This window comes from Falco peregrinus, chromosome 2 (genome assembly GCF_023634155.1).
Source record: "Falco peregrinus isolate bFalPer1 chromosome 2, bFalPer1.pri, whole genome shotgun sequence".
Taxonomy (NCBI): Eukaryota; Metazoa; Chordata; class Aves; order Falconiformes; family Falconidae; genus Falco; species Falco peregrinus.
The window spans coordinates 13,081,668-13,107,821 of NC_073722.1; the positions used below are offsets into that span (position 1 = coordinate 13,081,668).

Consider the following 26,154-nt stretch of genomic DNA (forward strand, 5'->3'; position numbering starts at 1 on the left):
TGGCCAAAACATTTCTCCATGGGTTTATAAAGAAAATTGCATTTACAAAGTCAGAAAAAAAGCCTGGGAATTTTGTTTTCGCAAGGAATCCAAATAATTCCCATTTGCAGTATTGGTAAAGCTTGAGATTGTCGATGAGAGTAGCACAGTATGTTTTTCTTATATACCAAACTACTGAAGTCATGTGAGTCCGTAAAAATCTCAGATGTGTTTTGCTTTCAAATTACAACAGAACTGCTTTCTAATTATAATTGTCTAGAATAGTCTAAAACATAAAATAATTAAAATTGTCTAAAAAAGAAATCCAGAAGTCATGTAAAACCACCCAAAGAGTAAGGATGGCAAGACTAGATCTTGTTTTTATAAAAGATAGTTATTAAAATGAGTGAAAGTTTCATAAAGGTAATCCTTCCTGTATTTAGACAGCGATCATGAAAGGCACTGGGGGGAAAAAAAAATCCAGATGAACTGCAGTGGTTAAAAAGAGAAAAAACTATTTTAAAAGCCTTTCTCTGTTGCATGAAACCTAAAAGCCAATGCCATATATTTAACCATCCATATTTTTTGACATTCCCATTTTTAAATTTAAAGACCTCTGTGCTTTTTATTCCATGCAATATCTTTTATACTGCTTCCCCGCAAGTAAAATCAAAAATTAATAAAAGATTGAATACTCTGTTTTCATTTTTGTTCCCTATCAAGCATAGATCAAAGTATACCACCACCATATACTAATTTATTAGCAGTGTTTCTATTTATATCTTCCTTTGTAGCACAGGTGTATTATGAATATCATTTCATGAAGATAAATTTCGACTTACTTAATCTTTGCTTAATTTCAATTACCTTATTCTTTTTTTTAATTGTAAAGTGCAATTTGTTTACATGCAAACAATTGGCAAACTCTCCAGTGTTATAAATAAATAACTGAATTTTGAGACACATAAATATAATCTCTTGGGGTATAAATGGAACAGAGAGAAGCCTCTGTGAAATACAGTACTCATTCCCACTCACTCAATAAGTGCCTCATAACTCACTTGAGGGCTGCGAGTTCCTTATATTAAGATTTAAATTTCAGAAGAATGCCAATGTGCATCTATGCCTACAGGCTTAAAGATTCACACAGGGGTATTTTTTCAGTTTCATAGTTTTGAAGGCCTGATAAACAACATGAGACAGAAAGAAACAGAAATACAACAGTATACACATGTACTAAATACATATGTATATGGAATACATACTGTACTGTAGATAGTTCTGTATGTACACAGCAGGGAAAGTAGTGTAGGCAATATTGATGTTATCAGGTTGCCTGTAACATACTTCTAGCACATGACTGATCTTATTCTTTTCCCTTCAGTCCTAGTTTTTGATTGCCTTTAATTTTGCCACACTGAAATTTGGCTTAAACTGATTATTTTTAAAAATTTTCAGTTAAGATGGTCCAGCTGCACCAAATGAGGCCAGAAACCTGCAAAGAAAGGTCTGTGCTTCATAAACGTGAATACTGACAGTAAATCTTTTACAGATATATGCATTTTTCTATAATACCATGGCAATCCACCCAGACCTGAGAACAACATAAGCCTTGGGGAAGAAATCTCAGGATATGAAAAACTTAAAACTTGAACTTAACACCTTATACATGCACCAATGATCTACCTTTATTGAAAGTTATTGCATGCTTCCCAGCTTCTAACACCAACAAAACTGTGCACATGTCATGGTACAGAGTGGATGAATACATTTTTGGGCAGAGCTAGCATGTGGTACAATATGCTTAAGGGCAGTGCTGGTACTCAAATGAGAAAGTCAGTCTTCAAGAAACACAGACAGCTTGATGCACATGAAGCCCAGTCATGGAGGCATGTTGGGGAAGAAGTATGAAAAAGTCAGAAGTCTAACAAAGTCTGGGAAAAGGCTGAGGAGAGCTAAAATTTTCTGAGAAAAGGAATTGGGAATTCAATAAAAACAGTGGGACCGACAAAACCTGGAACTAGTGCCAGGTGTCAGCAGGGAAGTGGAGGCAACGCTGGGGTGAGAAGAGGAAGTCACAAGTACAGGAAACAGACTGGAGAATAAGTATTTATTAGAACAAACTTCCTGTGACTGCAAACTCTTTCCAATATCCTGCGTGCTGTCACTTCTTGCATATGCATGTGCAGTTCTGCTCTCTCCCCTCTGCTTTTTTAAAAAACAAAAAATGGCAAAAACCTTCAGGGGTTGTTTGACTTTATAAGCCCTACCAATGTTGGGTGGGGTGGAGGTTTTGGTTTTTATATCGTGTGTTTGTATATGAGAACATTAAACATAGAAATGTTAAGCACTGTCTTGATATACTGTAGAATCATGTGCAAATACTTTTGACGAAGTGATCTAGACTTCATTATCCATAAAACTGACATCTACTTTGGAAGTTCAAACAGTTCTGACAAAATACATTTCCCAAACTACAGCACTTCCCCATTCAAAAAACCTCAATAGAAATCCTGAGACAAACTCACCCAAACAGAGGCAGCAAACTGAAGAAAAAAAAATAATCAGTCGTGAATCTAACATTTTCTCTGAACAGAAATGTCATTTCTTTAAGACCCACTTATCTGGATGACATACAGGATCAGAATCAAAGAACGACTGCACTGAATTAGACCAAACCATTCAACTGGCTCTGTATCTTTTCTCCAAGAAGAGCCATAAATAGATACCTAGAGATGCAAGACACTCTCCCTGCCTCCAGCTATTTTCAGTTCAGGAATTTCCGGAGCCAGATGTAGTTCCTGTGCATTTAGTAATCCTCAATGAATAACTTTTCCACAAACATATCTAGCCTCACACTGAACCGATGAAAAGAAATGGCAGTTCTGAAGAAGAAATTTTTCACTACTTCTAATCTAGTCTCAACAAATCACGGAGAAAAATTACAGCATTCATACATACATGGAAAACCCTATTTTTTGGAGGTTTCTAGTGCTTCCTTCAGACTACAAAATTCATCTAATAATGCTGTCCTATCAGTGAGGCCATATGAAAAAGTTTCACTAAAGGTTTTAAAACTTCAGTAACATTTCTCCTCAACTGTATGCAACAAATACACAGAATTCTTGACAGCGCTGTGGTTTCAGATGACCCATATAACTTATTTGTGACATTGTTACTGCAGAGTAATGGAGATTCAGAAACTTGGGCTAATAAAACTTTTATGGTCCAGCATATCAGCATGTAATATTTCTCAGTATGATGAAAGAGAAATAGATCTAGTTCAACACCATACACTCAAGCACAGAGTTGACCTAGAATTGAGAATACCTTGCCAACAGCTTCCTTCATTTTAGGACATATACCTTCCAGATCAAACTGAAATTGCTACTTCATCAGCTATAACAGAGATTAATTCTCCAGGGTATTCAGTTACCAATAATGTATAATTACTTTAACAGAATGTCACACAATGACATGACAAAAAATTATGAGGTTAATGCCATGCCCACTGAAGTCACTGACAGTCTCGAAAATCATTAAACAGTAAAGATGTAGGAGTGGGAGATTTTAGCAGTGTTTCAGAAAGCATAATTGACATACATTTCCAGAAGTTTTCCTCACAATTCTCAGTAAAATAATATTGTTAAATATGTATAAAACATTAAAATATTAAACTTTGTAATTTTTTTTTGAAAAGTGTATTATTTGAAGAGTATTTTTAGAGCCCTGCCCCAAAACTTTGTGATTTCTTCAGAATGTGACATCACATTGCAACAGTCATCTTTTACAAACGTTATACTTACCTGCATTTAACGAAGGCAAGTTGTCTTTACCACTTATGCCTTCACTGGCTGTACATTCACGAACCAATGCACACTACAAAAGAAATGCAACCACACATGTAACACATTCAGTTGTTACAAGGAAATTCAGAACAGTTTATAAATGGCAGACTGAAAAATATCACTATCACTGATATTATAACTTCTCAACCCTTAATTATAATTTACATTTTTCTCCTTATATTTCTTTCCCAATATACTTCAACATAATGAGAATTAAAGCAGAGAAAATGGCAAGATCAGCTATTCCATAATAAACCAGAAAGGTTTCCTACCAATGCAATGGCAGAGGTTAAAATAATTTCTTACAGGTTCTGTGCTTTCAGAGTTGTCTTTAGACAAGGCAGTTTGCACATGCACAGTGTCAGTAAGCACTCCATGAATTTTTAAACAAGGGCAAAGCAGAAACCACAAAAAGTCTTTAAAATGTGCTTGCAGTTTGTGATTAAAGTAATTTGTTATAGAAGTGAATTGGAAGATTTCTTTTATGAGATTAGTGTATAAAATAAAAGTATAACAAGTTTATGGGAAAATCAACTGGTGCAATCCTATGTTAAATGTACTAGGAAGTGTATTTTTAATGCTCCACCTCCCCCCACTCAGAAAAGACACCAGATAGCTTCTAAAGATGATAGGGAGCTCTGTTCCCAGGGCTTCCCCAGTTTCTGGATGTTCTGTTGCAGAGCTTGAAGCAGAGAACAAGATGTAGGATCACATAATCATTTAAGTTGGAAAAGACCTTTGAGATCATCGAGTCCAACCGTTAACCTCACATTGCCAAGCCCATCACTAAACTATATCCCTAAATGCTACACCTACGCGTCTATTAAACACCTTCAGGGATGGTGAGTCAACAACTTCCCTGGGCAGCCTGTTCCGATGCTGGAAAACCCTTCTGGTGAGGAAATTTTTCCTAATATCCAATTTAATCCTCCCCTGGTGGCAGTTGATATCTGAGATTGAATTTAACTATCACCTTACTCTTCCAGGAGTAATTCCCTGCATATAGTTTATCTAATGAGTTAGCAAAGCTAATTCAGAACTTATTTCTTAGAAATAATTCATGAACTCTACACTCTCACAATCTCATCCTCACTACGAACATATAAACCAAGACTCCATAAAACTAAAGATTCCTTTAAAGATCACAGAAAATAGAGCTGTCACAAGGTTGGTCTTTCCTGACAAGTATTAGAAACCCCTAGAAAGACACTATTAAAGCCTTCTTGCTCCCCAAGCTAGACACAGCTCATTAATCACATCTCAAATAACTGTGAATAGTCCCATTCTACATTTTGAAATTGAAGAACAGGGAAATGAAAGAGAAGGCTGAAAAAACAGTTCATGCTGCATATCGTAGTGGGTTTGTGTGGCAAGGTTTTGGTAGCAGGGGGGCTACAGGGGTGGCTTCTGTGAGAAGGTGCTAGAAGCTTCCCCCATGTCTGATGGAGCCAATGACAGATGGCTCCAAGAGGGACCTGCTGTTGGCCAAGGCTGAGCCCGTCAGTGAGGGTGGTAGATAATGTATTTAAGAAGAGGAAGAAGTTACTGTGCCACAGCGGCCAGAGAGAAGAGTGAGACTATGTGAGAACAACAACTCTGCAGCCCCCCAGCTGGGGCAGGAGGAGGCCGTGGGGGCTCCAGGCACTAAAGCAGAGATTCCCTGGCAGTGCCTGGTGGGGCAGGCTGTGCCTCTCAGCCCACGAGGGGCAGATCCCCCCCCAGCAGCCCCTGGGACCCCAAACCAGAACAGGGGGTGCCCGAAGGAGGCTGTGATACATGGGAGGGACCCACACTGGAGCAGTTTGTGAAGAACTGCAGCCCATGGGAAGGACTCACGTTGGAGAAGTCCATGGAGGACTGTCTCCTGTGGGAGGGACCCCACGCTGGAGCAGAGGTAGAGTGTGAGGAGGAGGAAGAAGTGGCAGAGACAACGTGTGATGAACTGACCGTAACCCCTGTTCCCCATGCCCCTGCACCACTGGAGGGGAGAGGGTAGAGAAATCAGGAGTGAAGTTTAGCCTGGGAAGAGGGGAGGTGTACGGGGAAGGTGGTTTTAAGTTTTGGTTTTATTTCTCATTATCCTACTCTGATTTGATTGGTAATAAATAAAACAAATTTCCTCATGTCAAGTTTGGTTTGCCTGTGACAGTAACTGGTGAGTGATCTCTCCCTGTCCTTATTTCAGCTCATGAGCTTTTAGTTAAATTTTCGCTCCCCTGTCCAGCTGAGGAGGGCAGTGATGGAGCTGCTTCAGGGGGCACCTGGCCTCCAGCCAGGATCAACCCACCACACATATCTTGTGGAAGTTTTATAGCATAAAACCAGAAAGATTTCATAGTGATTGTTGGCTTCTTTGGAACTGGTCCCACTGGTCCCTTGTTTTAAAAGGACATTGAAGTACTCTGAGAAGAACGGTGAAAAAAAGTGTAAAAACTATCCTCAGAGTTTGGCCCAAAAAAGGAGACTGTTTTGGCTGAGTAGAAAAGATATTCAGAACAATGCCCTTTTCTCCAAAAATACATTCTTATATGTTACTTCCATACAAAAAAAATTGCAGTCCTTAATTTTACATTCCCTGTAGCATTATGTAAAATATCTTTTTTTTTTTTTTCCATGAAAAGCAGAATACACCATAGTGTATAGCAGTACACCATATTATTAGAGCTGCAAAAATTCTGTCAGTAAGAACAGGGCTGCAGAGGCAGACACCAGGAGGAAGCAACTCTGTACAGGTATGTCAGTTGCCATCAGTCAGGGATGCAGTTAAAGAGACCTTTTTATTAACTGCAAATCATTCAAACCCTGATGTCCTCATTCTGAGCAGTCATTTCTGAATCTCTCCCAAGCCCAAATCTCTTGCCATCATAGAGACCGCCCACCTGTTTCACCCTCCCTCCTTTGGTTCTCCATTCCTCTCAAATCCACTCCCTCCATATCTTCTCCACCTCCAGCCTCCACTGCTTTTGCCTGCAACAGCTTGCCTATTTAAGAGCATTTTTGCTCTTTTTGAGCCCTTCTGTCCTTCTCTTGTCCTGAACCATGAGCACCCCAACTCAGAATCCCTACATACACCCTCCAGTCAATTCTGTCTTATGCTAGCACACTGAGGCACCATTGCTGCGCCACCCTTCCCACTGATTTTCCCCACCACTGTGTGCTCCCATGAAATGCAGCAGAACCTGCCCCTTTGGAAGGGGATTCACCTCTTCTTTGGCTTGCCTGTCTGTCATTCTTTCCAGGTTTTCAGTATTGTGGGCAGAGGTTGCACGTAAAAATCCACATGAACAGGACTTCAAGGGCAGAAAACAGAGCAACTGTCCAAGGGAAAAATAAGTCAGATTTATGTCATCTCTGGATGGACAGTTTTTTGATCAGGATTGATTAAATATGATCAGTTGAGGTCAAAGCAAGCTCTTTTCTTCCTAAAGAAGGGGAGGGACTAGGAAACTGAGGATAGAATATTACTGTGTACATTTTCATGAAAAACTATTTTTAGTTTAGGAAGATCAGGGAATTTTTTGTTTAAATTCTTAACCCAATTTGGAATTAGTAATGTAGGCATTTGGTACAGCTGATCATTCTAATTAACTTTGTGCAACGAACTGAGTTTCTACCTTTTGATCCTGGGCATCTGTTGTGATGTGGTCCGTTTCCCCATCTTCTAGCTCACCCATCTTCACAAGATTGACTTCAATGGTACCAACTGTCCTTCCACCATCAGAAGTCCTAGAAAAAAAACAACCCATGACATTGGGTCATTTGCAGTACTTTATTCCTTCAGTAAAAATATTGTCAGTAAACACTTAGTCCCCTCTCCATTCTGTATAGCTGCAGTCACCTGTATTGAACTTATTATTGACAGTCAAAAAAACAAATGCTAACAATAAGGCATGTTATATTTTCTCCAAGTTCCTTATAGCAATGAAAGTTTTCATCACGGAACTGAGGATGGGCAAGTGCTATAAATGGTGGAAGAATCCACGAACATTGCCAGTTTTCATTCTAGCCATTACTCTGTCTGTGGACCATCAGAGAAAGGACTGTAACGCTGTACCCGTATGCCACTTATGAACTGCAATCTCACTGCACAGTACACTGCTTTGTTTCCCAACATAATCTGCAAAGGAAGGACGTGCTTAGTATATTAATAAACCTCCTGCTAAACCAAAATAATGAAACTAATCTCAATATCACTTTTCCTTTTCTAGTCCCTCCACAGAGTAATTATTCAGCATCAGTCCCATGTCTTTAACTATATAGCAGAAAATAATATAGTTCCAGGTGAATTCCTTTATTATTACCTCCACAAATGGTTCAATTAAGCAAAAATAAGTAGCAATTCAGATTTCCAAACAAAAGCACTTCTCACTATCTTTTAGAAGAAACAAGGGTTTAAACTCCAAACAGATTTCACTGGCAGCTAAACATCAAGATTAATGGCACAGTCTATCTCCCCTGGCTTTTTTGAACAGCTGGAATTTTTGAAAGGAAGGAAAGAAGGGTAACAGATCATTTAATAATAATGAGGAAAGTATGACAACAGTCACCAAGCAAAAATCATCAAAAGGAAATGATGAGAGTAAGTTTAGCAGAATTGCAAAAGCACGGAGAGGAAGAAAAATGAAAAATGAGTTTGGGGCAATACTGTGTATAATCTCAGAAGCGAAGATGAGAAGTGATGAAGCAAGACGAAGGAATACATAGAAAAGAGACTAGAGGGCTGCCAATAAAAAAGAAAAAATTACCTTCACAAGCAGTAATACTAGAAAAAAAGTGTTTCCATTAAAATCTGCCACATACGTAGGGCAATCCTCGCTGGCAGGAAAGCATTAAAACCCCTCCAACTCAGACACCTTTCCAGAGCTTCAAAGAATAGTCCTCACGTTATATTAGTAAAAGAAGGAAATATTCCCCAACCACCCTCCTCCCCATTTCACCAGCCGGGAGACAGACTGCAGCCCGAGCAGCGGCTGCCAGGCACCCCGACGCACAGCGCAATGCTGCATGGAGGTGCCCCCCCCAGTTCTGCTGGTGCAGGATGGCTCCATGCACCAGGTCCTGCTGGGAGCCCCCCAGCAGCACCATGCTGGCGCCCACCATCGTCCCCCACTCTCAGGCAGGGCAGGTTCAGCTCAGCTTTGCCACGCTGACTTCTGCCATGCGCAGGCTTTCCCAGGGTAGTTGCTCATGCCCCAGGACCCTGTCTCTGCACTGAAGTCCCCCAATTTTACACAATCTGTATTTCTGCATGCAGTATAAGGCCTTAATTAAGTCAAAGTATGCCGGCTCTTTACACTGACTAAAGTTAAGTGCATAGGTTAGGCTTTTCAGGCATGGCTACTTATTTATCATGCTAAATCAAAATTTTCATTTTTTACAGTAGAGTCTCAAAATATAGCTACCCCCAAGCTTCAAATTAAAATAATTATTTTGGTTGCAAATCATTATGCTTGAGTGTGCAACTCAGTAGAATACACTCATCTTGCAACTACACAAATTAAATACATTCTTATATAAAACCTTGCAAAATACACAATTCTTCATATTTTACATGTTTCACTACTTTATTTGCTATAAGCCAAATTTATTACCGAGACTAGAATAAAGGAATAATTAAAAATAAACCAATTCCAGATAGCCTTGCAACCAAAGGAGCCACATGAATTAGCAAAATGTACAAAAGAAAAGTAACGAGGAAGAAGGGTTCAATGTCCAAAGGGTGTTTATGAGCAAAAAGACGTAATAATTTTGAAATACATGAGAACAACTTAAGCTTCTTCTGAAGGAAGAACATTCCTCTGAGTTGCTAATACTTAGTTATTTGACTTCGTTTTCTCTTTCATATGTCAAACCAGCACGCAAACTAGGCTACCTCAAAAAATGGACTACCACATTTCCAAGGAGAAAGGGAATACAACAGATGTTAGCCAGTCACATACACCTTTAAAAGTCAGAGTAGATGTGTGGTGATAAGACTGAATTTTTTTCAACAGCTTAACGTGTCCTGATCAAAGTGTCAGGTGGGTGACCTCATTGCTAGGCTGACTTCAGTACGCAACAGCATTGTGCTGTTACCCTGGTCTGAAACGAAAACATTGCATACATCTGACACCCAGAAGCAAAACCCTACCCATCCTTTTTTTAGGAAAGACATTTTTATAAGGCCAAAGAGACCTGAAAGTCTGAGACTGACCTACATAAAACAGATCTGATTTAAAATTACATCAGGGTAAGTTAAGATTATAAACAAATGTTGAGCAAAACAGCTGAATTTAAAAATGAGCTGATACAAGCCAACAAGGCATGTTGCTTGAGTAAAACAAAACAAAAATGGAAATGCCAATTATGTTTTCTCAGTCCTTGTCTCCCTTTCTTTAGAACATTAAATATTCCCAGTCATTGCTGTTATTAGAGGCTTGGCCTCAGTACAGCAGTGAGCACTATACTGCTTGCCTGCACGAGTAGCAATACGTATTTGGAAGCTTTCTCCATACACATTTAGAAAAATGTGATTGATCTAATTTAACTTTATGGATTTTTTTTTCAATCATTTTTTTTCTCAAAATCACTCCTGTTCTGGTCTAATACATACATAATATTACAATCTGAAACATGCAGTATCTGCAAGAGAAGGTAATGCAACAGAATAAACAGTGGGACTGTTGCATTGTAGTTGTACTCCCTCCTCCATTTCTCTTATTTTTGCACATGGAAGTATGAAACCACAGATTAAAAACAAAAAAAAACGGAGTTTCTTTTGAATTGTTACAGGCACATAAATCAACAAAGAGCTCTATAAATGCCCAGGGAGGAACCGCCATTAGCTGTGTCAGATGCTGTGAATTTAAAACACCACTGGTGCATGACAGTCTTCAAACAACTGACATGCCATGCATTTAAAACTTGCAAGCAACACCTCAAGATTAAAATTTCACTTGAAAGAAAATTAAAAGTGAGAAACCTAAGTGATGCAGTGGGAAAAATAATAATAATAATAAAAAAGCCTAGCAATCATACTTCAATAAGGTGAACATCTGTATTTTACTTTGCACTAGCAGAAACAGTACTGCACACACACAAGCGTGTGTATGTATACACTTCACGCCATTTGCCTGGACAAACACGAAGGCACAATCTCACACATACACACCGTTCAACCGAGCATCAGGAGAATCATTAATTAGTTTTAGGATACTTCATAATGCATTAGGATAGAATCATCTTATTTGTTGTGGATTAATAAAGCTGAAAAGCACACTCTGCACTCACATGGTGCAGTGCAGCCTGTCCCTACATCAAATTGCTTACAGTCATGAGCCACTATAGACCCGCAGGACAAAGGACTGCACCTTGACAAACCTGCATAGTATGGGACAGTGGCAATGGGGAATATGGCAGTAAGATTCAAAAAGAAGTGTCACTGTGCAGAAGGCCATACATGGGGCAAATTCTAGCTGGTTTACGGAGCTGGAAAATTACTCATTTTTTTAGCAGCTTGGCACAAGGAGCAACAATCACCTCATACCTTTCCACAGTGCATCTGCATTTGGAATATGGCTAAAGAAAAGAACACAAAGTGTTAGAACAGTGATTTCTAAACCAGATTTAGAATCCAGTGTCATCGGATGCAGACTTCGGCAGCAAAGCTGGCAATGTTTCAGTCTATCCCTAACCCTTCAGTCCAACACGTCTGCATCCTGCGGTGCTCACTCCACCTACCACAGCCATATTCCTGTGACAGTCCACTTTTACCTAAGCTGGAGTCACCAAGGATTCATCTTCTGATGCACCTTGCAGAGGTGTTTCTGAGTGAAACAGTATATTTTGAACTTAAAAAAAAAATAAAATACTTTTATCAGTGTTAAAAACAGCATAGTTGCTCTACTCACTGAGCCAAACCCAGAGACTTTTGAAGCTATCATTGAAATCTGCTTAGGTTTACAACTGTAATTACTTACTAATGACTCTAATATTAAAGTTTATTATACACATGGCTTTCCTTACCACCTCGAGTCCTTAAAGGATCACCAGGTCAGTATCAGTTCCCTCAAATGTGAGGGAAGGAGCTAGCCAGCACTATCATGAGCAGCAGGAATATGTGCCCACCTTAATACTTTTGTTGATAAAAGCTCAACCCAGGCATCAAGAGAGAAAGAGCGGAAAAGCAAGTGAGTTATATGGACTGAGAGTAGCAGTCATTTGCCTCCAATGATGTTCTCATCAAATCTCATTGCTGCACATTGAATATGCAAATTTACGCCTGCTAATTGGTTCCCATGGCCATACCTTTCTTCCAAAAACAAAAACTCAAAAAAGGCTCGAGAACACAAAGAAAAATAAAGCAGACTGTGTATTTCCATAGCGACGTTAATTATAAATGACAAGGTGAGTGACTGCCTGAAAAGCAAACTGCATGCTTTCAGCCTACCAGGCAGCCCCTTTCTCCAATGCATAATACACAATAAATGTGATTAGTACAGACTAGCATACAGATTGTCATAAAATTAATTTCTCCACTGATTCTGAAATATTCAAGCACAAAACTACTATACTTGCATAGAAAAGTTTATTCCATGAAACGACAGTGGAGCCTATTGCAATCAATACTGTTCTTGAACAAGTCCACCGGTAATTAACATACTGTTGCATTCAAAGGTAAATAAAGTTTTGCGCTGTTCAACTCCACTCAGTTCTCATTATCTCAATGTATGGTTGATTAAGCTTCATGTCAAAACAAGTTTCACCAAAACTGTACAGGAGATTTGCCTGGCTTATAAAGCCAAGCCATTTTTTACTTGCTTCCTGCGGTGGGTGGATGATATGACATGAAGTAGCCAAGAAACAATTTCAGCACGGAGACCAAGTAAAACTAGTTGTAGGCAGACTTGCACTGAATTTTAATAGGGAAAAGCAGCTAAATATATAGTATTTTATAGTCATCATTTGCTAAGGAAGTTATATGTACATAAACGACTGCAAAATTTAGTGTGCTGCTCTCAAATTCTCTCTAGTTAAACACTGTGAATGTAACTACTACTGAAGTGCAGCTACACATCTTCTGGCCCGCTGAACTACAAGGTACTTGGACAACAGTCTTAGGAGGGAGGGAAATTGGGGGGACTTTCTTTAATGGAGTCTTGGAGGGTTTCTTTTTAACTTTTCAAAAATAGCTATGGTTTATCTCCTTTATTTAAAGGTAAATAGGTTTGGTCTTTCCCTAGATTAATGAAAATAAGACAGCAAAAAAAATTAATCAGATTGACAGATATTGTCCAAGAGGTCAAGTAGAGCCACGTGTTTAAAGAAAGTCTGTATTGTACGCAATTGACAGACACCCACAGGCACACTATCTTAAATAATCTGTGTAATTCATGCACTTCATCCTAGTTCTTGTTTTTGTATGGTTAGCTCCATTGCTATAAAGTTCCTGCTTACAGGGGCCAAGAGAGGCAAGTGGTATTGATATTACCCTTGTTTCATATTGAAGTAGCCTATTTACACTTTTGAACTGTCTAAGAGGAGTATCTCAGATATCTCAGACCGATGGACTTTATTTTTACAGAAAGCACAAAAGAGCACTATTATCTTTTTTCTTTGCTGCTTCTTACATGTAACTTACTGGAAATCATACCAAAATCAGCCAAGCTAAAAGGGACCTTTCCTGGAAACATGGCAAACTACCACCACAGGGGAAGCAGCTAATGGAAGTTCTAACTGTTAGCCCTTTACAAAAGGCCATAGACCTCAACCAAGCCAAAAACACATTATACTGTTCTTAAAAGAAAGTTATGGCAAAAAGATTCTCTAACCTGAACTTAAAATACAAAGCAACTATAAAAAAATCCCAAACATAAAACTGGAGAGGGCCTTTTTACAAGGGCATGAAGGGATAGGACAAGGGGGAATGGCTTTAAACTGAAAGAGGGTAGATCTAGATTAGATATTAGAAAGAAGTTCTTCACTGTGAGGGTGGTGAGGCACTGTCCCAGGTTACCCAGAGCAGCTGTGGGTGCCCCATCCCTGGCAGTGCTCACGGCCAGGCTGGATGGGGCTGGGAGCAACCTGGGCTGGTGGGGGGTGTCCCTGCCCGTGGCAGGGGGCTGGAACTAGACAATCTTTAAGGTGCCTTCCAACCCAACCCACTCTATGACTTTATGATTCTAATTACTAAATTAGCAATCAGTATACCTAACTCTCATTTACAAAGAAAAAAGGATGTATGATAGCTTTTTTTTTGTAATTGGATACACTGCAACATATAGTCAAGAAAAATTCTGCTACTGAATATGGCTTTTGTTTTACTGAATAGCCCATTTCATCCTGTTCTCCATCATAATCCTTTGAGAAAGCTCGAAACAAATGGCATTGCATTACTGTTATAAAATGAAACATTTAGGCCTATAGAATGTATTTCTGATTTCTGTTTTTATAAATTTCATACTGGAAACTGCAATCCCATGTCTCTAGTAACTAAATTCCTCTGCCAACAACAGTTGTGTACATTGTGAACATCGGAGCAATCCTACAAATTGACTTGTTCAGGTTTTGATGATTAGATATAGGTGCACACATCTAAAGTAAACACTCAGCCATCAGTTTAGGGCACCTTTATAGAGAAGAAATGACAATCAAAATAAAAACTTATTTTGCAGTGGTTTTGTAACTTGTGTCCCTAAGCACTATTAAGGTACAATGGTGGGGAAAGGGAAAACATAGACTACAGTTTGTAAAGGAATTGTACATATATGCCAGCCCCCCAGAAAATAACTGAGAAAAATGCAAGAATATTCCTTTACAAACACTTTTATATTGTTACATTGTGCCTCCGAAAGACAATGGCAAGATAATATCAACTGGGGAAAAAAAAAAAAGTGAAAAAGTAATCAGATTCTATAATTGAGCCAATATTTACAGGGCACACCACAGAGCTATTTCCAGATCCTTAAATCTCTACTTCAGATCTAACAAAGGAGGATCTCAAGGCCTTTGGTATATTCTCTGTCCTCCTGAAGTGTACTAACATAATAGGACAATTAGAAAAAAGCAAGTTTAGGTTAGTAGACTGCTCTGGTTAAACTGCCATTGAAGAAACGTGGATCATTTCTACTGATTTTGTGCTGCTGAATATCCATGATCAGGAAACAATCCCACATTTAAAACGTTAGGATTTTTTTCTTTAAAAAAAATGTAACCAAATAAAACCTGCAACATAATGTGTCTGCAAATTAATTTGAGTTGGCACAATATTTGTCTTCTAGTGTTAGCTGCACGAAAAGGACTTACAGTACTAAAAATATTAATTAAAAGCAAATCTGAAAAGGCTTAGAAGTTCAGCTGAAATTAACCTGGCAATCTGTCATCTATTGCTTATAAGTTATCTATCCGAACTTCTTGTTTACAAATTAGATGAGTGAGATACAAAATACTTATTCTGAAACTTTCCTGAAATTTTACATTCTGTCAATTATTATGACATCTGTCAGAGGCATTCTTTCACATCAGGTTTTCAATCTGTCAATGAGAGAGGCAAAGTCTGTCCTAAAGAACTTGAGACAACTCTAAATTCTATAAGAACACTAAGTTAGTGTTTGTTTTCCTAGCCATACATTTCCACAGAGACTAGTCAATTCACATTTTATCCCATCGGGTTTGTTTGTTAGAAAACAAAGGTATCTGCTTGTTAGGCAGGGCATTTTCTGCGTTTGGGAGAAATTAAAATCAAGGCATTTTGTTAACTTTGCCCTGTAAACTGCACACACACGCAAACACTATTGTTATGATAGGGAGACAGGTGCAGTACTAAACCAAAATACTTCAAGAAGTTTCTGTTTCCAAAAAAATGCAGTGTCCTTGACATAGCGACAGTACTACAACATCACTGAATGGACTGTAAATTGGGCTTTCAGTGAAATCAAGGCTGGCTTCGTGTGCACAGGATAAAGAACATAACACAACTTTTCTACAGAGCATAAGTACAATACCCCTGGCAGAACACATCCCAATATCTCATTTTTCCTAGTCACAGCTTCTTTCCTCCCAAAATTTTGCCTATGTAGAAACAGGGTGAGTTTAGGCAGTTGCTCTGTGAAGCTTACCTGTGCCTACCCAGTAATCCCAAATAAGCCTCCACTGTGCTTGCAAAAATGAGCTCACCAAAATCCCTGCATTGTATAAAGCCCAATTAATTCATTCTGAAAATCACCACCTAAACGGTTTCCCCTAACCTTCAAAAAGTTTTGATTTGTGTCTTGATTCATCTTAAGCCGCGCATATCAGCATCAGGGGTGAAACCAGGACTTTCTTCTTCGGTGCACAGCTTTAAGAAATATTAGCCCAGCCCTAGTTTTTGAGTACTGGCTCTGACTCTCCTGCAGCTCTGTGTCACTAACTGGAATTGTACATCCACTCCCTCTGCTCTTTGAGTTTGGCTGCATATAAGAATGAGTTTAGGATACTGCAACCAATTCCACATGAAAGAAGCCTTGAGTCATTAAGTCCACCATCTTTAAATATGCTTGGTCATCAAGCCAGCAAACTGTACAATGTTAATTCTTTAAATCACACGCATCAAATGAAAGTGAGAACCTATTCTCCTTTCTAAAGGAAACTCTGAAAGAACATCCCCTTACTTCAAGTTCTCTGCAATTCTTGTAACCTTTTCTAATCTGACACATGGCAAGCTCCAGCCTAAAGAACTGGTATTTCATTTTGACTTTGCACATGGTATAAATACAGGCACTTCAAGCTGACATCTAATGTACCTGAAGTAATACCAAGTTTCAAACACAGTTAAGCAGCAATCACAGAATCATGGAATCACTTAGGTTGGAAAAGAGGTTTAAGATTACCAAGTCCAACTGTTAACCTTGCATTGTCAAGTCCACCACTAAACCATGTTCCCAAGTGCTACATCTACATGTCTTTTAAATACCTCTAGGGATGGTGACCCAACCACTTCCCCGGGCAGCCTGTGCCAATGCTTGATAACCCTTTCAACAAATAATTTTTTCCTAATACCCAATCTAAACCTCCTCCAGTGCAAAATGAGATAATTTCCTCTTATCCTACCTCTTCTTACCTGGGAGACGAGACTGCCACCCACCTTGCTACAACCTCCTTTCAGGTAGCTATGTAAAGCAATAAGTTCCCCCATGAGCCTCCTTTTCTCCAGGACAACTCCAATTCCCTCAGCCACTGCCCATATCAATTGTTCTCTAGACCCTTCACCTTTTTTGCTTTTTGGCTCTTCTTCAGATGCAAAATGCCATGGGTTATTAATTCAACACAGTTTACAACAGAGGAAAAACATTTACCTGAGGGTAAGGGTCAACTGTTGCTCCTTTGACTTTACCAAGTCTCCTACTCTAAAAGTTGTACAGCCCAGGAAGCTTCTCTACAAAACAAAGCAGAAAGAAAAGATAACAACTCCATTAGTTTTTGAAGTTTTAATTGTTTTCTTATTTGGTCTCACACTTTGAAATCTTTCTTTGGTACACAGAAAAATATTACATTCCAATATACTAGTTTGACACACTACTCAGCAGAAATTTTTTATGCACCTGTAGCATGATTATCAGCAAATTGTTAAACTCTGGTTTTATGGACAGGAACCTCTCTCTTTTTCATTAAGCACAGTCTGACAACCTGACAAAATAACAGGTTGTAAAATGTATAGTCACAGGAAAACTATTCAGTGCACTTGCATTCTGCATCTTCTTTCTGTATTTCTCTAGGTTACAAGAAATGCTAAATTTTCAGCGTGTTACCAAAGTTGTTCTTGCTATGGTTTTTCCTCAAGCCTTAGGCACTACCATCTATGTATTCCAAAGATGAATGTATTTACTAAGAAGGTATTTTTACACTGAGTTCAGCACAAGTTTATTAATAGAAATGTTACATTCCTCTAGTTTACAGCAGTGCCTTTTTCCTTTATTTCCATTGTAAGGTGGACCTATTCATTGCAGTACAAGTGCAGAGAAATGTGCTAGTGAAATTAGAATGTCTACAGTTTAATTAAGCTACACCACTGTATCTTCTCCTTCTATCAAAATCACCTTCACACATTACCAAGAAAACAATGCAAAGACGAAAACAAATGCATCTTCTTTTCCGTTTTTGCTATTTTTTAACCCCTGTTCACATCCCACTGCACATTGCTAAAATCTCATTTGGTCAACATGGCCAACAGTAGTATTCTTGCCCTGGGAACAACAGGAAAGAAAACTGGTGCACAGCCAACTTCTATCCATTTATCTTTCAAATATACAACTCAATATCACTAGCTCTGAACAAATAATAATGAGGTCATAAAACTACATTGAATTTTTGCAAGAATACGATAAGAAGTACCCGAAGACTGGTTTTATTACATTACACTAATTTTACTCTACTGTTGGACTGGCAAAGCAAAATTCCAGGCTAAACCATATATGTTCTTGGATATACAATTTAAAGAAGAATCAAGTTGCTCTGAGTCAACACAGGCTGCATGCAGAAAGCAACTATCCCCTTCAGGGAAAAAGAGAATTTGTTGCTACTGAGAAGCGTAACTTACTCTGGAGAAAAAGCCCTGCAGCCTGCTTGATAGATAATGAGTGTTTGAATGCTAACAATAAAGCTTTACAATAAGATAGGTTTTCTTGCATATAAAATGTACAGTTCAAATGACAGTCCTTATTTTAGTTAAGCATCAACACTGGTCTCCAGTTTGGCAAACTAAGTGACCTGTTATGGCCCATTCCTATCAATGACACAGGCTTAAATTTCCTGTGCGCTTTGGTTGGCACTTAAGCAGCAAAGGAAAAAAAATGAAGTGGAGAGTCTAGGGAAAGCTGGGAAAACAGTGGACTTGGGAAGTGCTGAACAGGAAGTAACAGGGGGAAAAAACCGTATAGGAAATACATAGAGAAAAATACTGCAGCTGTACAAGCAAAGATCATGGTTAGTTTTCACTGCCAAAATGAAACAAGTATTTTTACAAGAAATATGTCAGGTGTGACACATGATGACGCACAGCCTTGCTAAAGTGAACATACAGGTATTCTGTTTTCCTTTAGATCAGTCAACATGACTGTTTTTTCACTAAAACTTTATGGTGGCACATTTAGCTCAGATTAGTTATCTCCTTAGAAAAGTATATCCTTAGTCTAATAAGAACCCTTCCTACAGCACAACATCTGTAAAGCAGCCTTTATTCTGGCATTTCGTGGCACGTGATTGCTTGTGTTTGCAACCTTACCATTTGGAAAGAGGGAGAGGAATGTTTGGAATGAAACTGATTAGGAGTTATTTGCAAAATTAAATAAAATCATGAATGATCCCATGACCCAAATGAAGAGAGTTATGCTAATGTTCAAGGGGTCTAATTTCAAACAATGCTGGAGAATACTTTTTCCATACCGATATAGATACAAATAGTCTACCCTGGGGCCTGAACTGGCAGCCTACAAACCAATCTAACTTTGCACAGGTGACTTGGAGAGGCTTCAAAAGTAGGCTTTAAACAGAACTGGTGCCGTAATACTAATTACAGAGTAATGCTCCTCTTTAATTTTGCTAGTGGGGCACTTAAAATTATACATCTTAAAATATGTGCCTTGAGTAGTTTGATGAATAATCTCAGTCAGCCAAGGAGAAAAGTCTCTACAATAGCGATATGAGAAGTTGAAACACAGTGATTATTTCACTTAGATTGAACTTGCTGCCAAGCTATAGATTTTTCAAACACTAGCTGAAGTCCAGGAAAATATGCCAAGGAAGCCCTGGTAATGCAGGAAAGTTAACACCTTAGGCTAAAAATGTTAAATTCCAGTTATTTTAAATGTTTGCAGACACACGTCTTGACACCTGCACCAGATGGTGTTTGTTCTTTTATTCAGCTCTAGCAGGACCAACATTTCCCACCCTAGGAAGTTCTAGCCTTCTCAAACCCAGAAATGACAACCCAATACCTTTGCCAGAATTTCTACAGACCTACACTGAAAAATTGGCTCTCCGTACGTCACCAGTGTAATTTCTTAAGGCAAACCCAAAGCCAACCCCCACAGCAGAACTTTTTATACTCTGCACATGAAAACCATAAGGCCAGGCTCATTGAGGCAAAGTGATTCCAAGCTCAATCTTATCCAGACTGCTTGTATGGCAGTAGCAGGAAGTCTAGATAGTGATGCTCGCCACAGGATAATTTCCATTGAAAAAGATTTTGAAGAAATACGTGAATGGGATTACATCAATCACTGAGACTATTTCTTCTGCCTCAATTTTTTTATTCATTTTACCCAGCTTCTGCTATTAAAAAAGCTAGCCAACTCCTGTTTAGCAGTTAGGCAGAACACCATTTCACTTCATTGGGTGTCGGTATCTACTGATGAGGTTAAAAAGGTCAATTAATGAAAAAAATTTGCTTACTCCAACATCAGCTCGTGGCTCCTTGTGATCAGGTAGGACACTGGTGCGGACCTGAGAGGAGGAGAGGAAAAAAAAAGGCAAAAGAAACATTACTCTTTTGTTGTTACTTTCCAATAAGAACGAGATAAGTGCTCATGCACCTTTTTCCTCCTCATACCTTCTGCATTTTGGAGGTAAATTTAAAGGGAGGTATATATAATCAAAACCCAATTAATTAATAATTTAAGCACAATATTCTTCCAGTTCCTGTGGAGAAAGTCTCTCACCACTACCCATTTATCATTCTGAACTTTCTTGATTCTCTAAAGGGAGAAAAGTTGTGCTCAGTTGTTCCTTTCCTAAAATAAGACTCTTTGGCTCTAACTTGAATGCCAGAGTCTTTCATCTAGAGTTGTTATCTGGAACCAAAATTTTCAACCACAAATGAAAGAACAAAGTACATAAAAAATATTTCCCAAAATACAGTACAGGTTTTCAGGGGGGTAGGTTTAGTGTCTACATGATTTTACTGTTGAATTTTGGGTTGTTGAATGAGAACAGAGAACTGATTAAACAGTAAAATTGAGACAGAAAAAGTACAAGGCAACCTCTGTAACACCCCCTGACGTGGCCTGCCTGAGCCAAAACAGCCCATTGCATTAGCTTGCTGGTAAAAAGGATGCCAGCTTCAGCAACACACAAGGGAGGCATGTACTGAGCATTCACATCTGTTTGATTACCTAGCCTAAATAACAGATATTCATTTACAGCACGGCCACCTAAGGACAAATTTTTGGCTTGATTTCAAAACAAAACTCAAACTCATTTTGCAAATCTTTCAGCGAAAGACTTGTTTTGTCCCATGCCCTCAAACGTGTCCCTCAATAATTTTATTCTAGCTGCAACTTACCACACAAAAAAGAAAACCCTCCCTCAAAACAAAGATAATTTTGTCTCTTTGTTATCCTAAATACAACATATTGTTAGAAACAGCTAAGGAAAAATCTACCACAGAGACATGACCAAAGAGAACCATAGCTTTTCTCAGTCAGTTCTTATTCCTTGATTCTCTACAGTGAGAAATATAGTTTTCCCCCCCAAAAGCCTGAAGATAGTAAAGAAATGCTATAATCAATTTAATGAGGATCAGCATATTTTAGAAATTTGTGGGAGTCCTCATTTGGATGTAATTTTACATTTAGATTTTTTTCCACTAGTATAACATTAGCAACTCCAATATTTGGCTACAGAACACTAGCACAAACTTTTTTAAAATACCTTAGGGCACGAATGAAAATACAATTACTGATATTTCCTTGTTGGTGATACTTGACTTGCCCTTTTGGGGACTGGGGAAATTGGGGAAATAACTTACAGCAAATGTGTTTCTTAAAAAAACAGAAGGAGTATCAACGCCACTCCACAAATTCTACATCATTTTAAGATGCTAAAAAGCTGTTCTATACGCTAGCCTCAAATAGGTAACATACAGCCCAACATGGAAGTGTGGTATTTCCATTTTCTAGTTATTATGGATATTTATTCCAGAAACATGAACAAATGAGGAAGATTCATTCTTAAATTATCATCACTGTTTATAAGATGCGTTTGTAAGGCAGTAGTAGTTCAGTAAGTATTTTAAAACATGTGTAATTGTTTTTGCATGATCCTAAGGCGTGCTTTAAAGCAAGAGGAAGTCCAAGTATCTTTTATGCTTATTGGAATCAATGGAATACACATACATTTAGAACTATAGAAAATTCATTCTTTCATTCATTCATTCTTTTGCTGAATAAAGTCTCAGTTCAGGAGAACTTATTTTTGTTTTTCTGACCCAGCAGAGAAGTGGAAAAGGATGGCAACACCTGAAAAACCTACAGTATAAGCCTTCCATATAAGAAAAACTTATTTCATAATTCCAAATGGAGTTAAATATGGAAAGAAATTCTGTTGCCTGTTTGAAGTTCCAAGCTCAATTTCATTAGTGTCACAATGAGAAGAGTAAAAAAAGTATCCACAAGCTTCAGTTTTCATTTCTAAAACACTTTTCAGTTCAGTTACATGGTTGTTTGTTTATTTTCATTTGGTTTTAACCACTTTATAATCAGTAGTCATATAGCCAAACGTACAGAAATACTACATTTAGTGGGACTGGCATTACACTGTGCCTCTCTTCTCCCTGAAATATGCTTCTTTTGAAAGCAAACTGGAATTTTTAATCCATGTGTGTGTAAATATATTTTATTTAGAAACAGGTTTAAAATACTCATTAAAAAGAGAAGTCGTACATTTGTATGTACATACATATATGGGAGTTATAGCCTGGTCTGTTCCATGTTGTCTGTTGATTTGAGTTTCCAAACATACTTTAACTCTCAGAATACTGCAGTTATCAGAGTCCCATTATGAGATGCCCACATATGCCCAAGTAAGCATCACTACACACGCACAAAGACAGCTTGGCACCAAATAAAAAACATAAGAAACAGCTCAACTCAGGTCCCGATCAACAAAATGAAAGAGGAAGAAAAAGAGAAATACAGGGATTTGAAGGAGTAAATATTCTCCTAGTGCATTACCTGATTAAACAAACTACTGTACTTTTTAAAAGTCTGCCATAAACCAACTTTTTCCTAATGGCCCCAACAGTATTCTAAAACAACTACAAAACATATATACAAACAAAAAGTCAGATTTTAATCTCAAGCATCTGTTATTCTGATAGAATTTCAGTTTTCTCATTATTTGCTCTAAATTTTCCTGAGCTAAATGCAAACCTCTGAACTGTGAGTTTATTCAGAACTGGGGTAAGACTGAACTTCCCTGAAACAACACACGTTACAGCCCTATCTTCCCAGACAAGAGATGTATGAAGAGATCAAAAACGAAAGCAAGAAAGACAGCTTGTGACCTAGGTCAAACGCAAAATATTTTTGACAAATATTCATTCCAGTGATTTAGCTTGTAGAACAATACGGTTATCTTGTATACAACAGCCTGTCGTACCAGGAAGAACTCTCATGCACTAGAGTGGATATTCATGATACATTTCATTTTCTTTAAATCTCATGTAGAAGAATATAAAATGAGTAGCTATCCTTACACTTCTAGCGTATTTATCACAGACCTACCTAAGTGTCAAATTTCACCAGGCCTAAATGTTAAATTCAGCTTTAATTAACTGTCCTTTCTATAAGGCAGCTTTATATGATTAAAAAGAACATTTTTTTCAGTCATTCATGGTAGTCTAAGCCACTTCTACACAGGCTGTCAAAGTTCAGAAGACTGAATCACTACTGAAACTTTTGTGCCTGCCCTTAAAGCATTTGCATTTCAGTTTATGCTCAAAGGCCACATTCAGAAGGCACTTCAATTTTGCAAAGAAATAATGCTAGATCCTTTTATCACTTATTCTAGATTTACCTCATCAGATCACTAGTGGCTTCCAGGGACTGCCCAGTACTTACCTTACTGCTGTTGGCTGCTCAAATGCACTATTCTGTCACCACTGTTATATGCTCCCAGCATCTAACAAGAACTAGGTACACACCACATCAGGCAAAGCACAGGGTAAGAGAGACTACTGAGTCACTGAAAATTGCCTTACACTCTTTTCATATGCACCTTCCAGGAAAGTATTCACAATTTCACTCCCTCAGTATAACTCTGGCAGTTGTATAGGAATGCAACGTGTGGAGGCGACTTTACCTTTATGTTACCTGGAAGCGCTCTGGGACAGTGACCATCTGCACTTTTACTCTCCCCCACAGGCCCTTTTGCACAGAAAGCAAGCACTGAACTCTGCTAACACAGCCACCACAGCTCCACAGATGACTGCTATGGATGGTCCCCATCCTCACCACCGCCTTCTGCCTGCCAGCCATGGGGCACCACTCATCAGAGTTGGGGAGTAACTATATTTATCGTAGATTCTCAGTCAGAGAAGTTGTAGCTTCATGTGTATGTGCTGGATGAGCCGAGAACACTGAAATTGTTACTAGGTTCTGCAACAACATTGATCAGCTTTTATAGGATAGATCCCATTCCGGTGCATGCAGCAAATTCATTTTTAGAAGATATTGATGAGACACTGCACATTTACCAGCTATTTATTTTCATCATATAGATTAACAGTTTGCTAAATAGTTCAATCAACGTAGCATAGTCAGCAAAGTAAAACACTTCCATCAATATTTTGTTGGATACCTGCTTAGTGGATGGACAACAATGCCAGCGGAGTAATTTTCCAGCCTGCAGTGCATAATTATTTCTAAGAGTCCATATAAAGCAGAAAATAAAATCTTTTTCCAATAGGCATATATGTGGTATTGCATGGTTTACAGTTCCAGTGGAAAAGTTGCTATGTGGAGACACGAGCAAATGTTAAAATTAAATTAAAGATGAAAAGTAAAGGGAACATAAGCTATATCGACTCCACAGCAATGCTTTTGCAGCAGTATAATATATATAATGTTGATTATAAAATAATAAAAGAGAAAATAAAATTTATAAAAGAATATGTATCTATTTCCCTGCTATATGTATGTCCTTATTATTTGCTGTATACCAAGTGACAGTTTCAGCTGTTTATCTGAAAGGGTCAATAGAAGGGCAGGCGTATCTGCATACGGCTGGATACTTTTTATAGGCAGTGCTTGATTGTGACTCGTGGAGTGTGGAGTCAGAATCATTCATCTGTGCAGCACTGAGACTATGTACTACCTCCAGGCACACTTTTCAAGAACTAATATGAGGACAATGGAAAAGACGAACTCCTCCGTCTCTAAGAATCATCATAAACCTGCTTTGCTTGCCATCTTCTCTACAAGTATCTTTCTCTTCTCTGCATAGGCTGCATCTTGGTACACTTTCTAGAGAAGAGTACAGACACATGGCACAAAACAAACATGAGGAGATCCCCCTGAGCAAAGTCTGAGGTTAGAAGAATTTAACAGCTTATGTAGGTGCATAACTAGGTGTATGAATAACAAGCAGAAAACCACCTAAGCCTTGAGTATTTGATTACAAATACAGTTTTGTTTATTTTTTATAGCTTGTGCATATGAGCAGAACTGCCTTCAAAAAACTGAAAACCACCATTCAGAAATAAGATTACATTGGAACTCTCTCTGTATTGAGTGCATCACAAAAAACCTTTGCAACTTCCAAATGGAAGCTGGAATAGCCCAAGTGTCAGAAAAATCTATATATTATGAGTGCTTCGGGACATGCTACAGAGAGTCAGATCACATCCAGCAAGGCTTATTAACTCGGCATAATTGCCAGCCATACCCAAGCTGAACTACCTTGCACTGCGCCTCCATGCAAAACGATACCGACCATATCCATACAGCGTCCCACTATAGCTCATGTGCCAGGAGGAAGTTACAGTGTGGGTACAGGGCCCAAGTCAGCATGGCTCAAAGCTTCAGCTGCTGACACTCAAGTCTGCAAATTACCAAACACTAATATAAGGACTGTGCAGAAGCTGTGCTAGGAGGGAAAAAGGCAGCTCCTGTTAATGGTCTTTCCTCCACAAAGCATTAAGATCACATACACTGCTGCTTCCGCAATATGTTCCAAAGCTGAAATACACAGGTGAAAACCACACATTTTAAACAACCTCCCTAGGTCTGGGTCTATTCTCTTCCACAGCTATTCATAAGATAAATAACTAGTCCCTGAGGGCAAAGTCCTAAGTTTGATTTATCTCTTGGAGTCAACGTAAATATGAAGAAGCTATCAAATCTGTCCATATAAATCTAAATAACCTTCAATATGTTTTCAGCGTATGCAATCAAAAAATGAAAGGAAGAAATTGTTTATTTACCTTGTTAATGTAGTACACAGCATGAGCACAAGAATCAATTTTTTTAACCTATTTGAGACAGCTTTTTTTTCAATTCCACTCAGAAAGATCTGTCAACTGTAAGGTTATGCG

The 26,154-nt window shown here is 38.4% G+C and overlaps 1 protein-coding gene across 3 annotated transcripts in view; it reads right to left on the reverse strand.

Moving 5' to 3' along the window:
- Positions 1–26,154, reverse strand: part of INPP4B (inositol polyphosphate-4-phosphatase type II B) — a 345,506-nt gene that overhangs the window by 117,964 nt on the left and 201,388 nt on the right. For all 3 annotated transcript variants that reach the window (XM_013303957.3, XM_055797014.1, XM_055797015.1), the window contains 4 exons: positions 20,235–20,285; positions 17,141–17,220; positions 7,442–7,553; positions 3,786–3,858 (listed from right to left, as the gene is read on the reverse strand). In XM_013303957.3, coding sequence (XP_013159411.3) covers positions 3,786–3,858; positions 7,442–7,553; positions 17,141–17,220; positions 20,235–20,285 — 316 coding nt within the window. The remainder of the gene's footprint in view (positions 1–3,785; positions 3,859–7,441; positions 7,554–17,140; positions 17,221–20,234; positions 20,286–26,154) is intronic.